At 47.1% G+C, this 25379-nt stretch overlaps 2 protein-coding genes across 2 annotated transcripts in view; one reads left to right on the top strand and one right to left on the bottom strand.

Moving 5' to 3' along the window:
• The window catches only part of IL17RA (interleukin 17 receptor A), a 33208-nt gene extending 17587 nt beyond the window's left edge, over positions 1-15621 (bottom strand). The window contains exons 1-4 of the mRNA XM_034948511.3: positions 14595-15621; positions 2737-2761; positions 1880-2026; positions 938-1050 (exon numbers count right to left, since the gene is read on the bottom strand). Of these exons, the coding sequence (XP_034804402.3) occupies positions 938-1050; positions 1880-2026; positions 2737-2761; positions 14595-14732 (423 nt within the window). The 5' untranslated portion in view covers positions 14733-15621. The remainder of the gene's footprint in view (positions 1-937; positions 1051-1879; positions 2027-2736; positions 2762-14594) is intronic.
• LOC134730131 (uncharacterized) lies at positions 5089-14437 on the top strand. The gene is made up of 2 exons (XM_063603364.1): positions 5089-7384; positions 12682-14437. Exon 2 carries the CDS (start codon positions 13039-13041, stop codon positions 14023-14025), a length of 987 nt encoding a protein of 328 aa, XP_063459434.1. The 5' UTR covers positions 5089-7384; positions 12682-13038; the 3' UTR covers positions 14026-14437.
• Positions 15622-25379: the final 9758 nt, after the last annotated feature.

The following is a 25379-nucleotide window of genomic DNA, read 5'->3' as shown; positions in this document are numbered from 1 at the left end:
AATTTGTGCTAAGTTATTTTCTGGGTGTTAGAGATTACAGACATCGACTCCAACCCCCATTCTAGTTACCCTGGTGGAGGGGCCGGGGTCCTTTGCTTCTAAGTGAATGGAGGAACCTGGTTCTCACCATTCGCACAGCAGTCAAGTTTGGGGGTCCTAATTTAACATTGGAGAGGGGTTCTGCCTTTGCTGCTTGAGTTTGTGGGAGATCTAACTTGTTTTCAAGTGGCCATTTGCAGATTTAAACCAGTAGTCTTCAAACTAAGGCTTGCATCGTGATTACTTGAGGGTTAAGCACCAGTTGCTGGACCCCACCCTAAGAGTTTCTGGCCTGGGAAGTCTGGGGTGGGGCCAAACATCTCTACCACGTTCCCAGGTGAGGCTGAGGCTGCTGGTCTACGGACCACACTTTGAGACCCACTGCTTTAAACAAACTTAAACAAGAATCAACATTTCACCATTTAGCTGTGAGCAGCAAAATGAGACTAAGCTGTTGTAGTGCTCATTTGCCCACCTACAGCAGTTCTTTGGTCTGAGCGGTTTTTTCTTCCTGAAGGTAGGCCCCAGCTGAATCCAAGTTACACATAAAAGATGTTACACAAAGTTACACAAAGATGGCAGGAGGTAGGGCTGTGGAAGCTGCCTTCCAATTCAACTTCCTTTCCGAACGAATAGCTAGGTAAAGTGGGAAGAAAAACCAGGGGTGAGCAGGTGAGGGACGCTTTCAAAAATACGCTCTGTCCCTCACTATTGCTCACGGCGGCCACACCACTTCTCTTTTGACTTCTGCCCATCTCAGGCTGCCATTCTGAATTCCACAGACTCCCTCAGCACCTCTGGGTCTCCCCCACTCTAAATCAGGGTCTGAATTTGGGGACAAGAAGTCTGTACTGGTGTCATCAGTGGAACATAATCCACTCAGGAGCTGTGTTCTTACCCGCCTGTGGTGATGCCTCAGTTTGGACAGAAACTCAAACCTGATGCACAAACGTTCATTGGTGTTCAGCTGCAGGACAGATAACTCTGCACCCTCGAGGTACAGGATGCTGGCTGCAGGAGAGAGAGAAGAGAAGACAAACAGATGCAGATCAGCCAAGACAAGTGCTGGGTGTGTCACTTCCCTATCTGTTGCGGTTGTTCACTCCTAAAAGAAAATCTGCCCTGTCTTACCCAACTCTCCACATCCTGTTCCTTTCAGTTCACTCTCTGGCCTCAGCCTACCGCCTTGCAGACAGTTATTTCCCAGCTGGGCAAGGAAAAATGACACTTTACACTGGGCTAGAAGTAAAGGCTTTGCAAACTTGTGGTGAGGGCTTTGACAATCTGGCATGGGTGTCAAACACAGCCATCCCCACCATCCTCACGAGGTTGTGGCTGTCAGCAGGAGCACTGAGGGCGGGGACTTCCAAAAAGAACTTCCCCCATGTCCCGTTCACAAATCTGGGGCTAGTGCTCATAAGCCCCAATCGTCCCAATTCTGTAACATAAACTCTCCATTCCTGAATAGGCTTGGGGGACGTTTTAAAAGTGCTGGCCCCTAAATTCAGGGAACAGGTTGACAAATGTGTTGCCATTTTCCACTTCATTTTTGGTACTGTAGTCACAAAATTAACTGCTTGCTTTTTTTTTTCCTCAGGGTGCTAAAAATGTTAGGTTGAAGGAAGTCCTTTCATGAAGAATGGTGTGATGAGAAGGTATCACTGTGGGTTAATATCTAAAATGCTGAACAAGTATTTGCATGAAATGACGGATCCTTATAGCACTAAATTTGAACCCCCATGTCTGAGCACAGGACTGGGAGCCCAATCCTGAGCCTGACTGGGAGAGCCACTTGGAGGCAGGGAGAATCCCCCAGGGCCCTGCTGGCATGCCCACTCACCGTCTGTCTGCAGTGTCCATTCGATGTGAGCCACGGGGAACAGGTCTCCTTGTTGGGTGTGGGCAAAGTGCAGCTGGATCTGCAGGTCCTTTGGGGAGGAGGGGGTCAGGTTTCGAGGGTGAATCCAGCTGTCATCCAGGCAGGTACCTGGCAGCCAGGGAAAAGCAACATTCAGAGACTTATAGCCGAGACCCTGAGATGCCCCAGCAGCAGGTACAGACAGCTAGACAGCAAACAGCTCAGGGGCCCGTGGCCTTCCAGCCTGTGGCCCTTGGCCGCGTCCTCAGCTTTACTGCCCTGCTCCCTCTTTTCTAATGTTTACTGGGGTCACTGCAAACCTCTCAAGTCTAAAAGGAATTTTAGGAGAGAAGACAAAGTACACAAGTTGATTTTGAGAAGAAGTTGTGATTGGGAATAAGGGCACAGGAGGGATGCAGTTGTAGTAAGAGTTGCTTTATTGTTATATGTCAGGGGTCTCTAATTGGCTCAGACACTTGAATATGTGCCTCTTTGAATTAAAACAAAACAAAATCAACAGCACAGATGTCTCTCACTTTACAGTGACAAGCTGTGGCAAATCAAATTGTATTATAGATACAGTAGGGCAGCACCCCAGAGAATACTTTCACAATCCAAATGACAGTTCTGTTTCTCCTTTCCTGACTTTTGCATAATGAATGTTCTCGACAGGAAGCGCAGGTGCACGCATCCACAATTCTCCGGGAACCCTCCTGCGGATGGCTGTAGCTCACAGCCTGAACCTGGAGTGGCATGGCAGGACTTCTGTCAGAAGTTGGCAGCAGGCTCTCACTTGATTGAGAAGGCAACAAGAAGAAGAGCAGAAAAACATGACTTACTATTCTTGACCGTGCAGTTTAGCCCCTGTGGAAAAAAGAGGGTGGTTATTACAGCTGGGAAAGGGCTTGAATTCACATGCCAGGGCCAGATGCTCTCCACTGGCTCATTCTCAGGAATGCCATCTACACAGCCTGCCCTTCTCACTTTTTGGGGAATAGGATGAGGAGTGAGTCCAGGGGATGGCAAAGGGAATGGTGCTTTTTTTTTTTTGAGACGGAGTCTTGCTCTGTCGCCCAGGCTGGAGTGCAGTGGCGCGATCTCAGCTCACTGCAAGCTCCGCCTCCCGGGTTCACGCCATTCTCCTGCCTCGGCCTCCCAAGTAGCTGGGACTACAGGCGCCCGCCACCACGCCCGGCTACTTTTTTGTGTTTTTAGTAGAGACGGGATTTCGTGTTAGCCAGGATGATCTCGATCTCCTGACCTCGTGATCCGCCTGCCTCGGCCTCCCAAAGTGCTGGGATTACAAGCGTGAGCCACCGCGCCCAGCACAGGAATGGTATTTTATGAGGAACTGCTATGAGCTGGGACCTTGACAATTTTAAAAGACACTGAGAGGGTTCTGTTGGAGTGCCCTGAGAAAAGGGCCCCTTCATCTCCTAAGGTTTCCAACCTTCCTGGATAACACTGCTGCAAGAGGTGTGGAAGGGGTGAAGGGCAATATTTACAGTTTCTGTGACAGATCTGTTGGGGAACATTGACTAAGTCCCTACAAAGCCGCTAGGGAAAGCATGCCAGGCCCCGTTCTGGGTGATCGTGACGAGGTATTATCCTCAGCCCATTTTGCAGATGGGGAAGCTGAGGCACCCATATTACATTATATTGCCTCCCTCTTGGGCAGTATGTGTTAACCTTCCAAGCCTGAGGAAATCCTGATGGCCAAATTTAGAAGCCCTAGTGACAAATGCTACCAGGGAAATGTAACCATTAGGAAGGAGCTCAGGCTCAGGTGTCTCCAGTTCTCTAACTGGCAAAACAGACCAAATGCATCCCGGGGTGAAAAGTCAGATGCCAAGGCAGACCAGAAACACAATCTCAAGGCCAACAAAGTGACTGGTGTGAGTAGGGTGCCAGGGCTGACACCCTCCTCTCTCTTGAGAGGGAACAGAGAGGTAGGGCTAAGCACAGGAGAAGACCCCGTGCCACCAGGGTTCATTTACAGAGTGGTCACACACAGGATGACATCTGCACGCACCTAGGATTGACTCTAGCAAGCTACTTCACCTGGACCCTCCTTCTCTGGGACCCCAGTTCATAAGTGCTTCCCGCCCTGTTCAGCTCCTGAATTCTCCCCTACAGGTCCCGGGCTAGCATCACCACCCCACTAGGGGGCTCCGCACATGTTCCCAACAAAATCCATCTGGCTGCCTGGGCTCACACTAATAAATGTCACTCTTTCCTAAATGGCGAGAAGATTAACTCCCCTGAGTCCTCTCATTTTTCCTCTCCCTTAAAATTCCTAGGATGTGGAGGATTAAAAAAAGCGGTTATTTCACCTTGAGATGGGGAACTCTTCTAGAGAAGGCAAACAGATACATCATTTGGAGTAACTTCCTACTAGCCACTGGGAGCTACTCAATAACACTGCAGGATGATGCCCATGATGAAAAGCTCTTGTCTTCATGAAGACCACGAGGAAAGTGGAAGGGTCTGACAACACACTCGGTTGATTCCCAGTGGTGCAGGCAGGTGTCCTCTCATTCCCGAGATGGAGGGAAATAGTTTGGTATGCCCTATGGAATACTGTTTTTGGTCTTGGTTTCTGATAGTTGTGGTTGCATATAAGTCTTTTCCTTCAGTTACTATTAGGTTTATAGTTTTCATTCAAAACAGCTCTGAACCTCATCATATACCTCTCCAGCACTGATTAACAAACAAGGTTTGTTAATGCACCACTAGATTATGGTGCATTGTTCTTTTGATATTCTGCTAGATTACATTTGCTAATATTTTATTTAGAATTGCATGGATTTATGTTCATAAATGAGATTGGTCCATAGTTTTTCTTTTTGTATAAGATTTGTCAAGTTTTAGAATTAAGCTTATACTAGCTTTAAAAAAAATGGACAGCTTTCCCTCTTTTTCTGTGGTACTGAATGGTCATCAATAGAGAATGGCTGAATTAAGGTGAGATCTAGTTTAAATCTAAATGTCCATCAAACTAGAAATGGTTGAATAGATTGCTATCTACTATGGAATATTATGCAAATATTAAAGAGAATGAGAATTAGTTGCATAGACATCTGTTGACCTGCAGATGGCTGGAATGTGTTGATGAGAGAGGAAAATAAGTTTCAAATAACTTTTTATAGTATGATCCCCATTTCTATGGAAATAAGTCATGAAAAAGATCTCCCTGAATATATATATATAGAGAGAGAGAGAGAGAGAAAGAGAGAGAGAGAGAGAGAGAGAGAGAGAGAGAGAGACAGTGTATGACTAAATGAGAATAGAAACATGTTAACAGGTGTTAACACAGTTTGCTGGGGGCAAAGGGGACACAAGCAGAGGAGATGGCATGAGGGAAGATAAGGGGAAAAAAGATTTAATCAAAACTGAAAAATATACATATAGGTGAAATATAGAATAACAATTCTATTAGAGGTAATAGCGCATTGACCATATACACATATTTTCTCCCTCTCTCCAAACAATATAACAATTATAGGAAAGAACATTTTTTTTTGTAAATTCTCAAACTCAAAGAGCCAAACTCAGTGGACAAAAGATGTGAACAAAATTTTAAAAGTCCTTTCCAACTTGGCCCCAGCAGCATAGCTCCTGTAAAGAAGAGTGTTGGCTGGGCGCAGTGGCTCATACGTGTAATCCCAGCACTTTTGGGAGGCTGAGGTAGGTGGATCACCTGAAGTCAGGAGTTCAAGACCAGCCTGGCCGAGAGATGGTGAAACCCTGTCTCTACTAAAAATACAAAAATTAGCTGGGTGTGGTGGCATGTGCCTGTAGTCCCAGCTATTTGAGAGGCTGAGGTGGGAGAATTGCTTGAACCTGGGAGGCAGAGGCTTCAGTGAGCCAAGACTGTGCCACTGTGCTCTATCCTGGGCGACAGAGCGAGACTCTGTCTAAATAAAAATAAAATAAAATAAAATAAAGTAAGATAAAATAAAATAAAAGGGCTATTCTGTCACCTGCCACCAATGAGGTGGTGACACCAGAATATGCCATCAGCATCCACAAGCACACCCATGGAGGGGACGTCAAGCAGTGTGCCCCTTGGTCACTCAAAAAGTCCCAGAACTTTGCCATGAAGGAGATGGGGACTCCAGATATGCTAACACCAGGCTCAACAAAGCTGTCTGGACCAAAGGAATAAGGAACATTCCATACTGTGTCCATGTGCAGCTGTCCAGAAAGCATGAGGATGAACCAAACAAGCTCTATACTTTGGTTACCTGTGTACCCATTACCACTTTCAGAAACTGACAGTCAGACATTGTGGATGAGAACAAACTGTTGATGTCAAATAAAATTATAAAACCTCAAAAATGAACAAATGAATGAATAAATAAATAACTGTCCAAGTGGCAGCAGAGTAGGCAGCTGGCTTGTGCTGAGTGGAGGAACTTCTGTCTGAATGCTACAAAAGGGAGTTATTGATAAGGAGGCCAGGGGCCCCTCAGAACCTTATAACGTTCAGGGCTTAGGGGCAGTGAGAATTAAGTGAAGGTCTACATATGGAGTGTTGGGAACCTTATCCTCTTTTTCCGTGCTCTGATCTCAGAATGCTGGCAGCCAGGCCCAAAAAAAAGACCTCCAGATTTCAGCATTTGGAGGTCACCCAATAGGCCAGGTTCACCATTAGCTTGACCTCCTATACAGTAAAGTCCAATGTTCAATAAACCTTAACTACACAGAGCATTTAATCAGCTTTTAGGACTTCATTCTTAAAATATTCTCAGACAGCCAAGGAGTACCAGATATTTGAGATAGGTTTTCTGTATGAAAAATAGATCAAAACAATTAAAAAATGCTCCTGGAAGGAAAAAAAAAAACAATGCTGTTAACACAATTAAACCAAACAAGTAAAATTATTATAGCCCCGAAGAGATACAACACTGCATCTGTAAGACAGGGGCAGGACACCGTGGACAAATGAGCAGGCAGAGAGTGAAAACTGAACCTTGAAACTCAATAGAAGTTCTACTAAATAAAAATTCAATAGAAGGGTTAGTCTATGAAATTGAGGACATTTCTCTGAAAGTACAAATAGAATAGGAAAAAATATATGATCATTAGAGATTCAATTTAGGAAACAAAATATGATTGACTAGATTTCTAGAAGGAGATTAACAAAAAAACAGAAGGAAGAAGTTATTTTTTAAAAAAGGAAAGAAAGAAAGAAAATATTCTGGAAGAGAAGGACACATATTCCCCGAGAGTGTGGAAAAACTCAAGCTGTATTTTTCCTCTGCCCTCACATCACCACAACAATCAACAGAAGTCACAGAAGACTTCTATGACTACATATTGGTGGGGGGGTGGTTTCTTCCCACCACCAAGCAAGCAATCAATTCAGCAGCAGACACCAGCTGGGTATCCTCCAATTTAATTCTGACACTATTTGGAGATAGCATCAGATCCCACAGGTTGAGTGCTCAGTCCCCAAGACCGCCCACCCCCTAGACACCAGTGGTAAGTCTGGGCCTCCAGAACTTCTAAGACGAACCGGGTTCAATGTGAGATTCTCATGCTCCTCTCTTTCAGTTCAATTAATTTGCTAAAGCTGCTCAGAGAACTCAGGGAAACACATTTCCCAGTTTAAGGATATCACAAATAATACAGAAGAAAAGGTGAGGTATAGGAGAAGGAGTACAAAGCTTCCATGCCCTCCTCAGGTGTGCCACCCTCCAGGAACCTCCACATGTTCCACTACCTGGAAGCTCTCTGAACCCCGTTTTTATGGAGGCTTCATGTGAGCATGATTGATTAAACCACTGGCCATTGCAACTTCAGGGGGCCTTCAGTTCCCTCTCCCCTTCCCAGATGTGATGGGTAAAGGGGCGGGGCTAAACGTCCCAGCCCTCTAATCCTACCTTGGTCCTTCCCGGGACCAGCCCCCATCCTGAAGCTGCCTAGAGGCTGCCAGCCACCAATGAATCATTAGTATATAAAAGATACAATTTTGGAGATTCTAAGGATTTTAGGAGTTCTATGCCAGAAAAAGGGGTTGAAGACTTAATACATATTTCACAGTATCACGTTGCCAAATTAAAAAGGTTACTAAATGGCCTGCACAAAAACAACAACAAAGACCCAGACCAAGGCCCCAAATCTTGAAACTGTTGTAATATCAGGAATAAAAAGAAGATCCTAAAAGTTTCCAGAGAGAAAAAAATAAGTGTCATAAAAACCAATAAGACACATAACAACATTGACTTTTTTTTTTTTTGAGACAGAGTCTCGCTCTGTCACCCAGGCTGGAGTGCAGTGGTGCGATCTCAGCTCACTGCAAGCTCCGCCTCCCAGGTTCCCCCCATTCTTCTGCCTCAGCCTCCCAAGTAGCTGGGACTACAGGCGCCACCACCACGCCTGGCTAATTTTTTTTTGTATTTTTAGTAGAGAGGGGGTTTCACTGCGTTAGACAGGATGGTCTCAATCTCCTGACCTCGTGATCCGCCCGCCTCGGCCTCCCAAAGTGCTGGGATTATAGGCGTGAGCTACGGCGCCCGGCCAATAACATTGACTTTCTTAGCATCTGTACTGTTTGCTAGAAGGCAATAAAGCAATGCTTTCACAATTCTGAGGGAAAATTATCTTTAACACAGAATTTTCACACCCAGCCAAATTATCAGAAAAAGGTATGAGGGTAGAATAAAGATATGTTGACATGAAAAGACTTAACATATATGTTCCTGATATATATGTCTATATCCATCCCTCATACATATGCTTAGGAAATTACAGGATGATATTCTCCAGCAAAATGAGGGAGTAACCCCTGAGGAAGAAGACACAGGATCCAGGACATGGGAGATTAGACCATGACAGGATGTCTGTTCTGGTCTAGACCTGTTGTGCCACAGGTCTAGAGAGCACAGACCTTGTTGGGGCTGGAGAACAGAGTGCTCTAGGAGGAAGTTCTCTGGGGAAAGGGGGGGATGGAATTGATGGAATATCTGATGATTTGGAGGGAAATGATATGACAAGTCTGATAGAACAAAACTAAGACTAGTTACATGAAACATCTTGCAAGTGAAGAATTAAAGCAATTATTATCTCTGGGGCAGGAGGGGAGGGGAATTGTACCAGAAAAAATATATAATCAAAGTACACTTACTTGCCTCAGCAGTGAAGATTACTTAATTGTTATATAAATGCTGACTATTAATTTAACTAAAATCATGATTTAACTATAATAAAAAACAGGGAGAAGTGGTGGCAGAAAGATAATGTAATTTTCATCTATTAGAAGTCAATAGATAATATCTAAAATTAACAAATCATGAATTAACAGTATAAGCATGTTTAGAAATATGGAGGTATATCTCAGAAGAATTAACTAAAGGAATCATATTTGGGGAGCAGGTTTAGGGGTGGCGCAGGGATCTACTGTTTTTTGTTTTAAACATCTTAGTACCATTTTTAAAGGAGGATCACCATACGTAACTTGACAAAAATTAATTAAAAGATAGAAGTTTATCTATGATGTAATGCCAAACAAATGAAAGGACTGAAAAGTAAGATAAATGAATGAAAACATTAATTTGTTTAGTGGAAGAAAGAGTAGACTTTTTTTCCTTATAATTTAATTTCATGGCTCACGCCTGTAATCCTAGCACTTTGGGAGGCCGAGGCAGGTGGATTGCCTGAGCTCAGGAGTTCGAGACTGGCCTGGCCAACAACGGTGAAACCCCATCTCTACTAAAATACAAAAAATTAGCCAGGCATGGAGGCGTGCGCCTGTAGTCCCAGCTACTCGGGAGGCTGAGACAGGAGAGCTGCTAGAACCCAGGAGGCGGAAGCTGCAGTGAGCAGAGATTGCGCCCCTGCACTCCAGCCTGGGTGACAGAGCGAGACTCCGTCTCTAAGAAAAAAAAAATTTATAGAATTACATAACATTTTAAATAAAGCAAAAAAAAAAAAGTGTTCGGGATCTTCTTAGGATATTACTAAGACATATCTTGTCTTGTCCAACAAATTCCTCTCCAATAGTCATCCCTAATTTCAAACCCCTCATTCGTTTTTTTTTTTTTTTTTTTTGAGACAGGGTCTCACTCTGTCATGCAGCAGCATGCTCAGGGCTCAGTGCAGTGTTGACCTCTTGGGCGCAAGAGATCCTCCCACTTCGGCCTCCTCAGTAGCTCAGACTACAGACATGCGCCACCACACCTGGCTAATTTTTGTATTTTTTGTAGAGACAGGGTTTTGCCATGTTGCCCAGACTGGTCTTGAACTCCTGGGCTTAAGTGATTCCCTTGCCTCAGCCTCCCAAAATGCTAGGATTACAGGCGTGGGGCCACTGCCCATTCTTTAAAACTAGCAGAATCAGAATATTATCTATGAGCTACCTGCTTGTGAATGGCATTACGTGAGGCATCTTGCAGAAATCAGAGGGGGGATTGTCATGACAATGAAGGTGATGGCAGCTGATGTTTATTGAGCTCCTCTTTTGTGTCTGGCATCATGCTAAGCACTTTGTACATATATCTCATTTGATCTTGACAACAATCCTATGAGCTAAGCACCCTTATCCCAATTGTACTGATGAAAAAACTAAGACCCAGGGAGGTTGGGTAAGTGGCCCAAGGTCCCACAGAGCTGGCATTTGCATGACGAAGTTTTGCTCCAGAATACATGATCTTAATCACTGCTGCCTTGTCTCTCTAAATAACAAAAGGGGCCAGGTGCAGTTGCTCACACCTGTAATCCCAACATTTTTGGAGGCCGAGGTGGGCAGATAAAGAGTTCGAGACCAGTCTGGCCAATCTGGTGAAACCCTGTCTCTACTAAAAAAATTTAAAAATTGGCCAGGCGCATTGGCTCACGCTTGTAATCCCAGCATTTTGGGAGGCCGAGGCGGGTAGATCATTTGAAGTCAGGAATTCGAGACCAGCCTGGCCAACATGGTGAAACCCCGACTCTACTAAAAATACAAAAATTGGCTGGGAGTGGTGGTGCGCACCTGTAATCCCAGCTACTTGGGAGGTTGAGGCAGGAGAATCGCTTGAGCCTGGGAAGTGGAGGTTGCAGTGAGCTGAGATTGCACCACTGCACTCCAATCTGGATGACAGAGTGAGACCTTGTCTCAAAATAAAAATAAAAATAAAAAAATTGGCCAGGTGCGGTGGCTCACACCTGTAATCCCAGCACTTTGGGAGGCCGAGGTGGGCAGAACACTTGAGGTCAGGAGTTCCAGATCAGCCTGGCCAATATGGTGAAACCCCATCTCTACTAAAAATAACAAAAATTAGCTGGGCATCATGGTGCACGCCTGTAGTCCCAGCAACTTGGGAGGCTGAGGCAGAAGAATCGCTCAAACCTGGGAGGTGGATGTTGCAGTGAGCCGAGATCGTGCCACTGCACTGTAGCCTGGGCGACAGTGACTTTCTGTGTCAAAAAAACAAAAAACAAAAAACAAAAATCGGCTGGGTGTAGTGGTGGGCGCCTGTAATCCCAATGACTCGGGAGGCTGAGGCACAAGAACTGCTTGAACTCGGGAGGCGGAGGTTGCAGCGAGCTGAGATCGCACCACTGCACTCCAGCCTGGGCGACAGAGCAAAACTCTCTCAAAATATAAATAAATAAATAAATAAATAAATAAATAATACCTCCAATAGGCCACTATTCTCTACCCACAAGGTGAAGGTTAAGAGGAAGAAATGGAAGATTGTATTCAATTCTGTGCCTCAGTTAACACTACTGGGTGCCTGATAGAGAAAGTGGGCTTTGAACTTACAAGCACAGCCTGCTCTCAATCTCACCTTAGCACTCATTAGCTGTGCGACCTTGGGCCAATAACCCAGCCTCTCAAAAGCAGGTTCATCCTGCCAACCTTGTAAGCTGTTGTTGAGTATGGGATGAAGGAATACTTGTGAACCACCGGCACAGTGCCTGGCACAAAGAACACAACTTTGTAGCCTCTGAAAGAGTGGCATGATGAAAGTGGCTTCTGGCAAGCAAAAGATAAAGGGGTTAAACTGAGCAGCTGTTCTACAACCACAAGTCAAAACCGCAAACGCTCAGGAAAAAAGACTCTGTAATGAAATACACATCCTGTCTATGAAATTACGTGTTAACATTTACCCTGACCAACTCTTAAGTTGCTGCTGTCTTTCCTATGGGCATTCCTCCAGGCTGGCGGTCATGGGAAACCTGCATGAAGCCTAGGCAGCGAGAACGGCTAACCAAAAGGAAACTCCCAGGGAAATGCAATTATTGATGGTTTCTCGTGTAATGATTTCTGTGGGGAAATCAGTCATCTGGGTTTTGAGGTGCTAACCCCAAGCATCTGGAACCAGTGCTATGGTTGGTCTCAGCTTGCCACTACCTTCCAAGCAGAGCTGACCGTTCTTTCCTTCATTCATGCATTCTTTTGTTCAGTCAACACATATGTATCAAATAGCTCCCACATCCTGTGCTCCAGCACTGAGCTAGGAACAGGCCAGGTGTGCAGAAGCCTCCTCCCTGTCTGAGGATAGTTATGGAGGGCTAAATCGAACTGGGCTTTGGACAGACACTTACATTCTGGAAGGTGGCATGGACTTACTTTGAGAAGGCTCACCCAGTCCTGCCTTTGTGGAAATGAGGGAACCCAGGCCCAGGCAGCCTCAAAGCCTGACTGCAGAGACAGTAAGTGCGATGCTGCCTGCAAATCCAGGTCCTCTGGCCACCTCTGTGGCCTTCCCTCCCCTCACTATACCACATTGCATCCACTAAAACACCAGTGAGGGACAGAAATTTGAAGGATGTGTTTTCTTTCTTTTTAAAAGAACTAGTCAATGGAGCCCAGAGCTGTCTATCTCTGCAGAAGAGCTGTCTGTGAGGCAGGTGTATACAGAAGAGAGAGAGAGGAAGGAAGAGAACGAGAGACTGCAGACAAATATGAACAGCAAGTGTCTCTCTCCAGCCCTCCCTGGAGCCAGGCTGTGCTTCTCTGCTCCTGACTTACAGTTGCTTCACTGTGCAGTGAAAGTCAGAGCTTGGCTCCCACGCCATACACAGAAGAGTCCCATCCCCGCTTCTGGCATCTTTTCTCACTGTCCTATTACACAGACCCTCCATTCCGGCCACACACTGTACCCTGTCCCACCTAAGGACCTTGGCTCAGGCCCTTTCCACCACCTGGAATGCTCCTGCTACCCCCACAGGGCTGCCCAAATGCCTTTTCCATGAAGGACACCCCAACTGGAAGCAATTTTTCTTTTTCCTGGAATTCCATACACTTACCAGTTGTGCAAGCAGCTTTGCTAGACAGTTCCCTAACTTCAAGCCTTGTTCCTCCCGTAGATGGGTTAGGTCTCTGGATATTAGGGTCCCCAGAGTATTTATTTATAGTTCCAGTTCCCAGTATGGCGCCCTGTACTCTGCAGGCACCTGACCAATGGCTGTCAACCCAGGCGCACCAACCCTCCATATCAGAACGCTTCATACACAGCCTGCAGGAGGGACTAGCAGGGCAGAGGGACCTGCTTTGCCCAATAGTGGAAGTCACAGGACATTTCTCAACATCATTCACGATAAAAACATCTTTTTTTTTTTTTTTCTGTGATATAGTCACTCACCCTCCACCCTCTTTCGGTAAATCCTCCATAAAACTACATAAGGAGAAATATCCCTTTGTTTTACATCCTCTGACTCAGATACTGAGCATTATTCCTTGGGGTCAGCGGTGGAGGTGGAGGTGGAGGGGAGGAAAGATCCCCTCGGGGATGCGGGGAAGAGGAGAGTATATTGTGGAGGGGCACAGCATTTTGTTTTTTTTTTGTTTTTTTTCCTTAAGATGGTCCTGGCTCACAGAAAGGCCACTACCTGGCAGGCGGGTGGGTCACTTCCTGTGGGCGCATCGGGGCTACGACTTGACAGCTACAAACGTTCGACCCTCCGACTGCGCTCTCACCGGGTTCCCAGACCCAGGTGGTGGTAGTGGGGGGTGGGAGTGGCGGGAAGGGCGCCGTCTTAAGAACCATCTGCCCATCCTCAGGGCTTCGCGCCTCTGGGGAGGTGGCCCTCAGCCGCCCTCGGCAGAGCTCTCCCCGAAACATGGTGCCGCGTCTCAGCGCTCCGGCCCCCGCGTGGCTCTAGGACAGCGGGGTCCCTCTGGGGGCCGCGGGTGAGGGACTCCACCTTCCGCACGGACGACGTGGGCTCGCCCGGCTCCGTCGGCGGCATGAAGGGCACGGCTTGAGGGAAGCTCCCGAGGGCGCGATGGGCCTCCCGAGGGCCGACCGTGCCACGCCGGGGTACGTGAGGGGCGCACGGCGTGGAGCTGGGTCCAGACCCGTCCTGGCTCCTCCCCGGGCCCCTTCTCCACAGCCCCTTTCTATCAGCCCTGGCCGCCCCTCCGGCCTGGCCCAGCGCCGCGCCCTCCTTCCCCGAACTCCGCGGCCCGGGCGGAGGTGTCACTCCCGCCTCCAGTCACGACGGCGGGCCAGGTTGTGCAACACGCGCCGCGCGATGTGCCACCCCCCCCCCCCCCGTATTCCACACCGCAACTCCCACCGCTCCGAGGGTCCTCCCCAGGCGCCGCGATATCTGTGCCCAAGGCTCTGAGCCCCTCTGAGCCCGCGGCGCGGACTTCCTGCCTCCCCAGCCCGGGCGCGTAGTCCCGACCGTCCGGCCCTCCGCGACCTTGCCCCGCGTCCGCAGCATCCTGGCGGCTACCGCTCCCCACGTCGAGTCTCACCGGCTGGGAGCAGACCAGCGCCCGGTGGTCCAGGAGTCGCAGGGAGGCGCCACCCGGGGCCAGCACGCCCAGGAGCAGCAGGAGCAGCCCCAGCAGGGGCCCCGGGACAGCGGACGGCGGGCTGCGTGCGGCCCCCATGGCCCCGGTGGCGTCGCGGAGGGCTCGGCCCCGGCTGGGGACGCAGCGAGCGAACGTTCTGAGGCTTTCTTTTCCGCGGTGGAGTTCGAGTCGGCTCCACTTTGCTCGCTTCCGGCTTCCAGCCCGGGCCCAGGGGCGGGCCGGGCCGAGGGGAGGAGTTTAGTCTGGGACGGGGAGGGGTTTAGGGTGAGACAGGGCCCTCCCCCCGTTCCTCCTTGCGCCCCTCCTCTCGGCCCTACGCTCAGTCCTCCCGGCGTCCCTCCCCAGTCCTTCCGGCGTCCCTCCCCGGCCCTCCTCCGGCCGCGCGCCCCAGGTGCGCTCCTCCTGGGCCTGGCCCGTCGCGCCTCCAGTTGCACCCGCGTCGGGCTAGCGTCAACTCCAGCTGGAGCCTCGCCTGCCCCACATGCACCCTCCATCCTGGCCGTGCCGCAGCAACTGTCGATTTTAATCCTCCGCCCGCACTCACTTGATTCTTGGCCCTGTTCAGACTTCTTGCTTCTCTTGTGGGTCACTGGACGTGAAATCCCAACTTGGGATTTCAGGAAGTCCGTTTTCTTAGTCTCTGTCCTATTTTTGTTTTTTATTTTACTTTATTTTTAGACAGGGTCTCCCTCTGTCTCCCAGGCTGGAGTGCAGTGGTGCAACCGCAGCTCACTGCAGCTTCGGCCTCCCGGGCTCAAGCGATCCTCCTGCCTCTGCCTCCTGAGTAGATGGAAGCGCGGGCCCTATCCCATTTTATTGTCCCCACCCCTTTGCCTGGTTCTGCTCGCTCTGCTTTCCTTGGCTTTGCTTTCTCTTTCTCAAGACAAGGACAGCTCCGGGCTCCAGGGAGGACGGGACAGCAGTCACTTCCAGCCTCCTGGCTCGGACTCGGGGACACTTGAGTTCCTGGAGGGCAGGCAACTTACCTGGTCTGTGAGACTGTGTCCCAGCCGCACCTAAGAGAGTCGTTACTCCCCAGAGGCTCACTCCACGGCCGCGGAAGCTGTCGCCAGCGAATTACACATTTCATGAGTCTCCTTCTTAGCACGCGTGCAGCCTGCGTCCTCTCCTCTCCGGACCCTGGAGGACCCTCCCAAGCCGGCCCGCGCTGCCCCTATCCTAGGTTCCTGCTTCGAGCCCGTCCTGCCCTAGTGCATCCACACGCTCCTGCCCATTCGCCTCTCCTCTCTTCCTCCCAAGACCACCACCGTCCGCTTTTCCTTGCCTATCAAGTGCGCCTCTGCCTGGCCTTGACACGCACGGAGTCTACACTCAAGTGGCTTTTCCCTGTATTTTCCACAGCCCTCGAGAGGTGGGTTTTTTCGCTGCCCGAAGCACCCGCTGACCCCCAGCGACATCTCTATGAGCCCTGCCCGCAGACACGACCCAGCTGAATGAAGCCTGAAGCTCAGTGGCCTTCAAATTGTCTGTTTCTAAAAGAATTTTGGAAAACTGCATCCTCTCATGCATTTTAAAGATGACATCTAAAATTCTCCATCCTAAGTCTAAATAGATGTAGAGGATGTAGCTGTTACTTAAAAATCAGCGGTTGTCGTAGGCAGCTTCTAAGATGTGTTCTAGGATCCCACCCCCTGGGAGTCACGACCTTCTGAATCCTCCTCGCGGAGTGTGGGATGGACCCAGAGGCTTGGTTCTAACAATAGAATATGAATAGAAGAAGACAAAAATGATGGGATGTCACTTACAAGATTAAGTTACAAAAAGATCCTGACTTCTGTCTTGCCCAGCCCCTCCCTCTGAGCTCCTAGCTCTTAGGGAAGCCATGCTGGGGCCCAAGTAGCAGAGAATGAGAAAGGCCTCTCTGCCCAGTGCAAGACACTGAGATCCTCATTTCATCATTGCCATTATTAGTACATAATTGATAAAAAATAATGTAAACATAATACATGTTAATAAGTAAACATGAATTACTTGAAATTCATTTTATTCCTAATTAGTTGATGTATCTGTGAACAAATATTGCTTATTCATAGAACAAAGCAACATTCAGCATTTTAAAAATATTTTATTTTTCTTCTTTTTTTTTTTTTTTCTTTTTGAGATGGAGTCTTGCTCTGTCACCCAGGCCAGAGTGCAGTGGCGTGATCTCGGCTCACTGCAAGCTCCGCCTCCCGGGTTCAGTCCGTTCTCCTGCCTCAGCCTCCCGAGTAGCTGGGACTACAGGCACCTGCCACCACGCCCGGCTAATTTTTTGTATTTTTAGTAGAGACGGGGTTTCACCGTGTTAGCCAGGATGGTCTTGATCTCCTGACCTCATGATCCGCCCGCCTCGGCCTCCCAAAGTGCTAGGATTACAGGCGTGAGCCACCATTTTTCTTCTTTTTAAAACATTGAGACAGGGTCTCACTATGTTACCCAGGCTGGTCTTGAATTCCTGGGCTCAAGTCATCCTCCTGCCTCAGCTTCCCAAAGTACTAGGATTACAGGCACGAGCTACCACCCCAGGCTAAAAATATTTTAGATGTAAGCCTTAAAAATTTGCTTACATAAATAATTATATTTGTTTCATCAATTCTTTGAACCCGTTTTCAGTCATATGCAAAGATCACATAGCCATCTTGTCACCTTTTTTTTTTTTTTAAATAGGGTCTCACTAAGCGGCCCAGGCTAGACTCAAACTCCAGGGCTCAAGAGGTCCTCTCATCTCAGCCTCCCAAGTAGCTGGGATTACAGGTTTGCACCACTGTGCCCAGTCAAATATTTTTATTGATTTGGCAACTGACAACTTGATTGGGTCCTCCTTCAATTTTAGTAAGGCAATATTTGGAAACTACCTCACTTGCAAAAAATAGATGTCTATCTATCTATCTATCTCTGTATATCGATATGTGTATATAGCTATCCTGTGATCAGAGTCCTATTACACAATGGTATCTGGTACTGTTGCTATGTCTAGTGCCCAGGGGCTTTTTTTATTTTATTTATTTATTTTTTTTCTGAGATGGAGTCTTGCTCTGTCGCCCAGGCTGGAGTGTAGTGGCAACCTCCGCCTCCCAGGTTCAAGCAATTCTCCTGCCTCAGCCTCCTGAATAGCTGGGATTACAGGCACATGCCACCACGCCCAGCTAATTTTTGTATGTTTAGTAGAGACGGGGTTTCACTATGTTGGCCAGGCTGGTCTCGAACTCCTGACCTTGTGATCTGCCCTCCTCGACCTCCTAAAGTGCTGGGATTACAGGGGTGAGCTACTGCTCTGGGCCCCCAGGGGCTTTTTTACACATTCTAAAATGTGTCCCCCAAATGTCACGTTAGAAACTTAATACCCAGGACTGATGAGAGGCCTACCTTTCTTTTGAAAGTGGGAGAAGGACAAGTAGGAAACAAAAGTGTGGGGAAGGAAGGGAGCCTCCACCCACACCTGACATCTTCACAGCTGGTACCTTTCCTGGCAGGCAAGTGTCTGGAAGAGGACATGGGGATGTTGAGATTCTGGAGGTCCATTCCCTTCAAATCTATTCCCTTCAAGCCAGGGCCAGCAAGTTTTTTTTTTCTGGAAAGTATCAGATAGTAAATACTTCCGGCTTTGCCAACCATATAGTTCTGTCCCAACTATTCAACTCTGCCCTTGTAGCAGCCATTGACAATATGTAAACAAAGGAGTGTGTCTGTGTTCTAATAAAACTTTATTTATGGACACTTACATTTAAATTTCATATAATTTTCATTTGTCCCAACATATTATTTCCCTTTTGATTTTTTCCCCTGACCATTTGAAACTTAGCTTAAGTTGGTAAAAACCAACTTAGCTCCCCGGAGGGAACAAAAACAGGCAGTAGAACAGATTTGGGCCATAGACCCTAGTTTACTGATGTGTGCCCTAAACTTTCCAAGGCGTGCCCCTTGGAAAGTCTTCATGTAACCTCAGGGTAATGTGTACTCTCATTTGAAATTGCTATCCTGGTTCTCAACTCTGCCTACGTATTAGAATCCCATGAGGTGCTTTTTGAAATACCAATGTACAGCCACACCCTTCCACACTGATTCTGTTGGTCTGCGGTGGGGTCTGGGCATAAGTATTTTTGAGTTTCCCAGGTACGTCTAATGTGTAGCCTGACCTTGGACCACTGTTCTAATTGCTATAGGCTCTGCACACCTCTCAGGGCACAATGCTGCTTTGTGCTGTTGTTACTGTATTTCATCCAATGATCCAAAATCATTGAAAGATAAAGCCTAATTTAGGAATGTTAAAATGTAGAAAATGGGTGTCTTCAACTGGATGAAATATAGTTTTTCCCTATCTGTAAGATTGGTCCTCCCTGATGGTAAGGACCCCGGCTTCCTCACTCCTGTGTTGCTCTCACCTGCAGTGCTTGGCTGGGTGTGAGGTGGTCTGTGAATACTTGCCAAGCGCATGTCCACGTTAGGCTGCTTTGCTTATTGCTTGTTCTCTGGGTTCTTACTTTTCCCCTGACAGAGCCTCATCCTGAGGAGATAGTAGATATCCAAAAAATTTTTTTTGATTCATTGACTGATTATACAAGGAGCAATAGATTGATGTCAGGAATCAGAGTCAGGGATTGGAGAACTTGATGGTGTCTTTGGCAATGAGAAAAGGGAAATGGCCACGGATTTCATTCCAGGACAGTGAGAGAGGGGACAGAATATCCTTTGCCATGAGAAAGATAGGGTTAGGAGCTAGTCTCTGATTGACTGAGCTTTCTGTGTCCATTCTCTGAAATGATGTTGTCTGTTTATTTGACTTTTCCTCTGTGTCCTCTGCTAGTATATAATCTCAGTGAAAGAAGAGACTGCAAATCATTTTTCACCATTGCTTTTCTTTGAATGTATCCCCCAAATTTCACGTTACAAACTTAATCCCCAAATTCATATGTTGATTGGAGGTGAGGCCTTTGGGAAGTAATTTGAATGAGATCATCAAGGTGGGGGCCTCCATAATGGGACTGGTGTCTTTATATGAAGAGGAAGATAGGCAGGGCACGGTGGCTCATGCCTGTAATCCCAGCACTTTGGGAGGCCGAGGCAGGCAGATCACTCGAGCTCAGGAGTTCATAGACCAGCCTGGGCAACATGGTGAAAACCTGTCTCTACCCAAAATACAAAAATTAGCCAGACGTGCCTGTAGTCCTAGCTGCTCGAGAGGCTGAGGCTTGAGCCTGGGAGGGAGGCAGAGGTTGTGGTTTGCTGACATTGTGCCACTGCACTCCAGCCTGGGAGATGGGAGTGAAATCCTGTCTCAAAAAAAAAGAGTAACAGACCTGAGCTGACCTGCACACTCTTACCCTCTCTCCCTATGATCGCCTCTGCCGTGTTTTGATACAGCAAAGAGGCCCTCACCAAATGCTGGTGCCATGCTCTTAGACTTCCTGGCCTCTAGAATTGTGAGCTAAATAACATTTTTTTCTTTATAAATTACTCAATCTATGGTATTCTCTTATAGCAACAGAAAACAGACTAAGACAACCATATTCCCAGTGCTTAGAACAGCCTCTGTCTCACAGGAGATGATCAATAAACGTGTTTTGAATAAACTGTTGAATAAATGTGTCAACTGAGATTTACTAAGTTCAAGAGGGGTTTTTGTGGGCGGAATTTTTTTCCTTTTTTTTTTTTTTTTTTCCCAGACAGAGTCTCACTCTGTCACCCAGGCTGGAGTACGGTGGCTCCATCACAGCTCACTGCAGTCTTAACCTCCTGGGCTCAGGTGATCCTTCTGCCTCAGTCTCCCAAGTATGTGGGACCACAGGTGTGCGCCACTATGCCTGTCTAATTTTTTTTTTTATTACTTGTAATATGTAATATCTATGTTTCCCAGGCTGGCCTCAAACCCCTGGGGTCGAGATCCTCTCACGCCTGGCCTCAGAAATTTTTTTTATGACAACTTTTATTTTTATTCTTACATTGAGTTGCAACATTTAAATTGTAGTTCTTCTTAAGCATTATTTATTATTATTATTTTTTTGAGATGGAGCTTCACTCTGTCGCCCAGGCTGGAGTGCACTGGCGTGATCTTGGCTCACTGCAACCTCCACCTCCCAGGTTCAAGCGATTCTCCTGCCTCAGTCTCCCGAGTAGCTGGGATTCAGGCGCCCGCCACCACGCCTGGCTAATTTTTTGTATTTTTAGTAGAGAGGGGGCTTCACCATGTTGGCCAGGCTGGTCTTGAACTCCTTACCTCATGATTCACCTACCTCGGCCTCCCAAAGTGCTGGGATTACAGGCATGAGCCACCGCACCCGGCCTTTGTTTTTTGTTTTTTTTTTTTTTAGAGGCAGTGTCTCACTATGTTGCCCAGGCTGGTCAGCTGATCTCAAACTATGACCTCAAGTTACCCTCTTGCCTCAGCCTCCTGGATACCTGGGATTACAGGCACTAGCCACCACATCCAGTCTTCAAGCTTTTAAATTCAACTTACAAAGCTTGCTAGTTTATTTATTTATTTAGTTGCTTGCTTATTTATTTGAAACAGGTTCTAGCTCTGTTATGTAGGCTGGAGTGTAGTGGCACAATCACGACTCACTGCAGCCTCAACCTCCTGGGCTCAAGTGATCCTCTAGCCTCAGCCTCCACAGTAGCTGGAACTCCAGGTGTGCACCACCATGCCTGGCTAATTTTATATTTTTTTTGTAGAGACAGGGTCTCACTATGTTGCCCAGGCTGACCTCAAACTCCTGGGCTCAAGTGATCCTCCCACCTCAGCTTCCCAAAGTACTGGGATTACAGGCATGAGCCACCATGCCCAGCTCTAGTCCATTTATTAATCTGGTAATATTGGTATAAAATAAGAACAATCACTTTTACTTGTTCTTTGATTCATGTGCTATTAACTCATAAATGTAAGAGACTAAATCTTCCTTAAACACTTAACACTACTTCAAACTTGATTCATTACATTTCCTAAGACATTTCAAACCACATCGCACATTTTATGTGTGTGTTTCTCTTAAAAGTTTCAAATGCTGACTGCTAGACTTACAAATTTAATACAAAAATATTTCTAAGCATCTATACAACACCTGAAAAAGCTAATTAATCAAACTGTTAACAAGTTGTAATAAGTTATTAAAGTAATGGCCCTCAGTTTGTTCACACCAATTCTCCTGCCTCAGCCTCCTGAGTAGCTGGGACTACAGGCGCACGCCATCGTGCCTGGCTAATTTTTGTATTTTTAGTAGAGATGGGGTTTCACAGTGTTAGCCAAGATGGTCTCGATCTCCTGACCTCCTGATCCGCCCGCCTCGGCCTCCCACAGTGCTGGGATTACAGGCGTGAGCCACCGCGCCCGGCCTGCCTAGACCACTTATCTTAAAGCACAGGACTTTCCAGAATCCTGATTTTCAGAATGTGGCTGAGAGATGTCAGCGCCATTTTTCTGAGAGGTGAGCTCTTAGCAGAGATAGAAATTGTTTCTTTTCTATTTTTATTTCTAAGAGGAATTAGAGTTAGAGCCAGAGAGAGCTATTTAATTAAAAGGATGGGGGGCCAGTCCAAGGATTGTTAAACTGAAGTCCATAGATAGGCTCTAGGAAGTTTGTAAACACTTGGAAATAATTTGAAAAATGTTTGTGTGAGTGTGCTTTTCTCTGGAAAGAGAGTTCATAAATCTCATCAGATTTTTGAAATAGTTTTGGCATTAACAAAACTAAACCAAACCACCACCACCACACAACCAAACTACAACACTGAGGCTCTGATAGAGAAATTTTGTGACTGATGCCACACAGGTAGTCAGTGGCAGAGCCCAGGATAAAGAGAGCCAGATGGTGTGCTTGGTAAAGAAGTTAGAAGTTTTTAGCTCTCAGGCTAGGGGGTCTTCCTGTTGCATGAAGCCAGACTGAGAATAATTACATGCAGGAATAGCAATTAAATTTATATTTTAAAGAAAAGGTACATTGGTGGGGCGTGGTGACTCACACCTGCAATCCCAGCACTTTGGGAGGCTGAGGTGGGCAGATCACTTGAGGTCAGGAGTTCGAGACCAGCCTGGCCAACATAGTGAAACCCTGTCTCTACTAAAAATGTAAAAATTGGCCAGGCGTGGTGGCTCACGCCTGTAATCCCAGCATTTTGGGAGGCCAAAGTGGGCGGATCAGGAAGTCAGGAGTTTGAGACCAGCCTGGCCAACATGATGAAATCCCGTCTCTACTAAAAATACAAAAATTAGCTGAGCGTGTGGCATGGTGGCGGGCGCTTGTAATCCCAGCTAGTCGGGAGGCTGAGGCAGGAAAATTGCTTGAACCTGGGATGCAGAAGTTGCAGTGAGCTGAGAACGCGCCACTGCACTCCAGCCTGGGTGACCCAGCAAGACTTCATCTCAAAAAAATTAGCCAGGCGTGGTGGCAGGTGCCTGTAATCCTAGTTACTTGGGAGGCTGAAGCGGGAGAATCATTTGAACCCAGGAGGCATAGGTTTCAGTGAGCCAAGATCACACCACTGCACTCCAGCCTGGGTGACAGAGTGAGATTCCGTCTCAGAAAAAAAAAAAGAAAAGAAAAGGTACATTGAGATTTGAAGAAACAGAGGAGAGGGTTGTAGGTGACTGACTAGAAATAATGTTACGGGAGGAAGAGTGAATGATGTGGTGAAGGGTATAGAACTATGAGAAAGTCCTTGTCAATCACATGGCTAGAGAATGGTGATCATTGAAAAGGAGGTAAAATATAAAAACATTTGCAGAATATTTCTCAATTGAAAATTTCACTAGGGGTTCTAAAATGGTGCTGCGGAAGCAAGCTGGCTTTACTTCCCCAACAGAAAACTGAAAAGAAACACATAGCACCAAGATCATCACCAGCAATGTTCCAGAACTCAAATATGAAGATGAGACAGTTCCTGGGGCCACATATGAAAAAAACTTTGAGACATTGTCAAGAGAATCAGACTTAAAGAAAATTTTTTTTAAACATGGGGTCTCGCTCTATTGCCCAGGTTGGAGTGCAGTGGCTCACTGCAACCTGTACTTCCTGGGTTCAAGCAATTCTCCTGCCTCAGCTTCCTGAGTAGCTGGGGTTACAAGTGTGCGCCACCACGCATGGGTAATTTTTGTATTTTTAGTAGAGAGGGGTTTCACCATGTTGGCCAGGCTGGTCTTGAACGCCTTACCTCAGGTGATCTGCCTGCCTCGGCCTCCCAAAGTGCTGAGATTACAGGTGTGAGCCACTGTGCCTGGCTGAGACTCAGACTTCTATATCCATCATGCCCCTCCCTCAAATCTGCCCCACACCAAGCGTGCAGAAAACTCGCTGACTCATGCATTCTTCACTGGAAAAAGTGAGATCGAGATGGCCAACCAGCTTCTCCATCATCGTGGGTTCACTGGCAGGAAACCTGTCCCTGACTCAACCCACAGAAAGCAACCCACAGAAAGGTTGAGTCCCTGACTCAACCCACAGAAACTCAACCCACAGAAAGGCACAGAAAGAAAGTGTGCCTGGAATAAGAAATATCCCAGAGGACAGCCAGAGACAGAGTGGGGAGGCAGGACCACCATCCCCAGCCCTGGACACTCTGCTCTAATTTGGCCAAAGGAGACAGCAAATCAGCGTGGCTGTTAAGCAGCACCATGTGGTAGGCTTGTTCCACAGGTTCCCTGGGCACAACCCCTAACCATCCTTCCCACACTACTGAAATGTCCCCTTTGAGACCTCCCTTATCCTGATGGGTGGCACTCTTTTGTTTTCTTTTGTTTTGAGATGGAGTCTCACCCTGTCACCAGGCTGGAGTGCAGTGGCACGATCTTGGCTCACTGCAACCTCTGCCTCCCGGGTTCAAGCGATTCCCCTGCCTCAGCCTGCCGAGTAGCTGGGACTACAGGCGCGTGTCACCATGCCCAGCTAATTTTTGTATTTTCAGTAGAGACAGGGTTTCACCATGTGGACCAGGATGGTCTTGATCCCTTGACCTCGTGATCTGCCCGCCTCAGCCTCCCAAAGTGCTAGGATTACAGGCGTGAGCCACAGCGCCCGGCCGGGTGGCACTAATTGCTTTCCAGAACCAAGGCAAACCTGGGCTTATGCCACCATCTAGTGTCAAAAAGGAGGCAGTGACCTAGCTGGAAAAAAAGAAAAATAAAATAAATAAATAAATAAATAAAACCAACAGGTAAATTAAAAATAAAAACCCCAAGCCAACATATCAAATAAAAACTGAAACAAGCCAGACAGAGAAGATTGAAATAAATAACAAATCCTTTAATGCAAAGACATAGACTCACATCACAGGAAACAATAGCAAAGAAGGAATCATGACTCCAAATGGACAAAGTGAGGAACCAGTGACTGACCTTAATGAGTCAGCAATCTGTGAACCTCTGACCAAGAATTCAGAATATCTGTTTTGAGAAAACTCAGTGATATCCAAGATAACATACAAAAGTAATTCAGAAATTTACAAGAGAAATTTAATACAGAGATTGAAATTTTGAATAATCAAACAGAAATCTTGGAGCTGAGAAATAAATTCACTCAACTAAAAAATTCATGGCCAGTCGTGGTCGCTCACACCTGTAATCCCAGCACTTTGGGAGGCCAAGGTGCCTGAGCTCAGGAGTTCGAGACCAGCTTGGGCAACATGGTGAAACCCCGTCTCTACTAAAATACAAAAAATGAGCTGGGCATGGTGGCATGCGCCTGTAGTCCCAGCTACTCGGGAGGCTGAGGCAGACATATTACTTGAACCCAGGAGGTG

The sequence above is a fragment of the Pan paniscus genome, chromosome 23, assembly GCF_029289425.2.
Source record: "Pan paniscus chromosome 23, NHGRI_mPanPan1-v2.0_pri, whole genome shotgun sequence".
Taxonomy (NCBI): domain Eukaryota; kingdom Metazoa; phylum Chordata; class Mammalia; order Primates; family Hominidae; genus Pan; species Pan paniscus.
Note: the sequence above shows the minus strand (reverse complement) of the source record. Positions and strands in the feature narration are given on the sequence as shown.

What these genes read in the sequence shown, in the direction of transcription:
- LOC134730131 (XM_063603364.1), top strand. Translation starts at nt 13,039, where the DNA reads ATGCTCCTGCTACCCCCACAGGGCTGCCCAAATGCCTTTTCCATGAAG.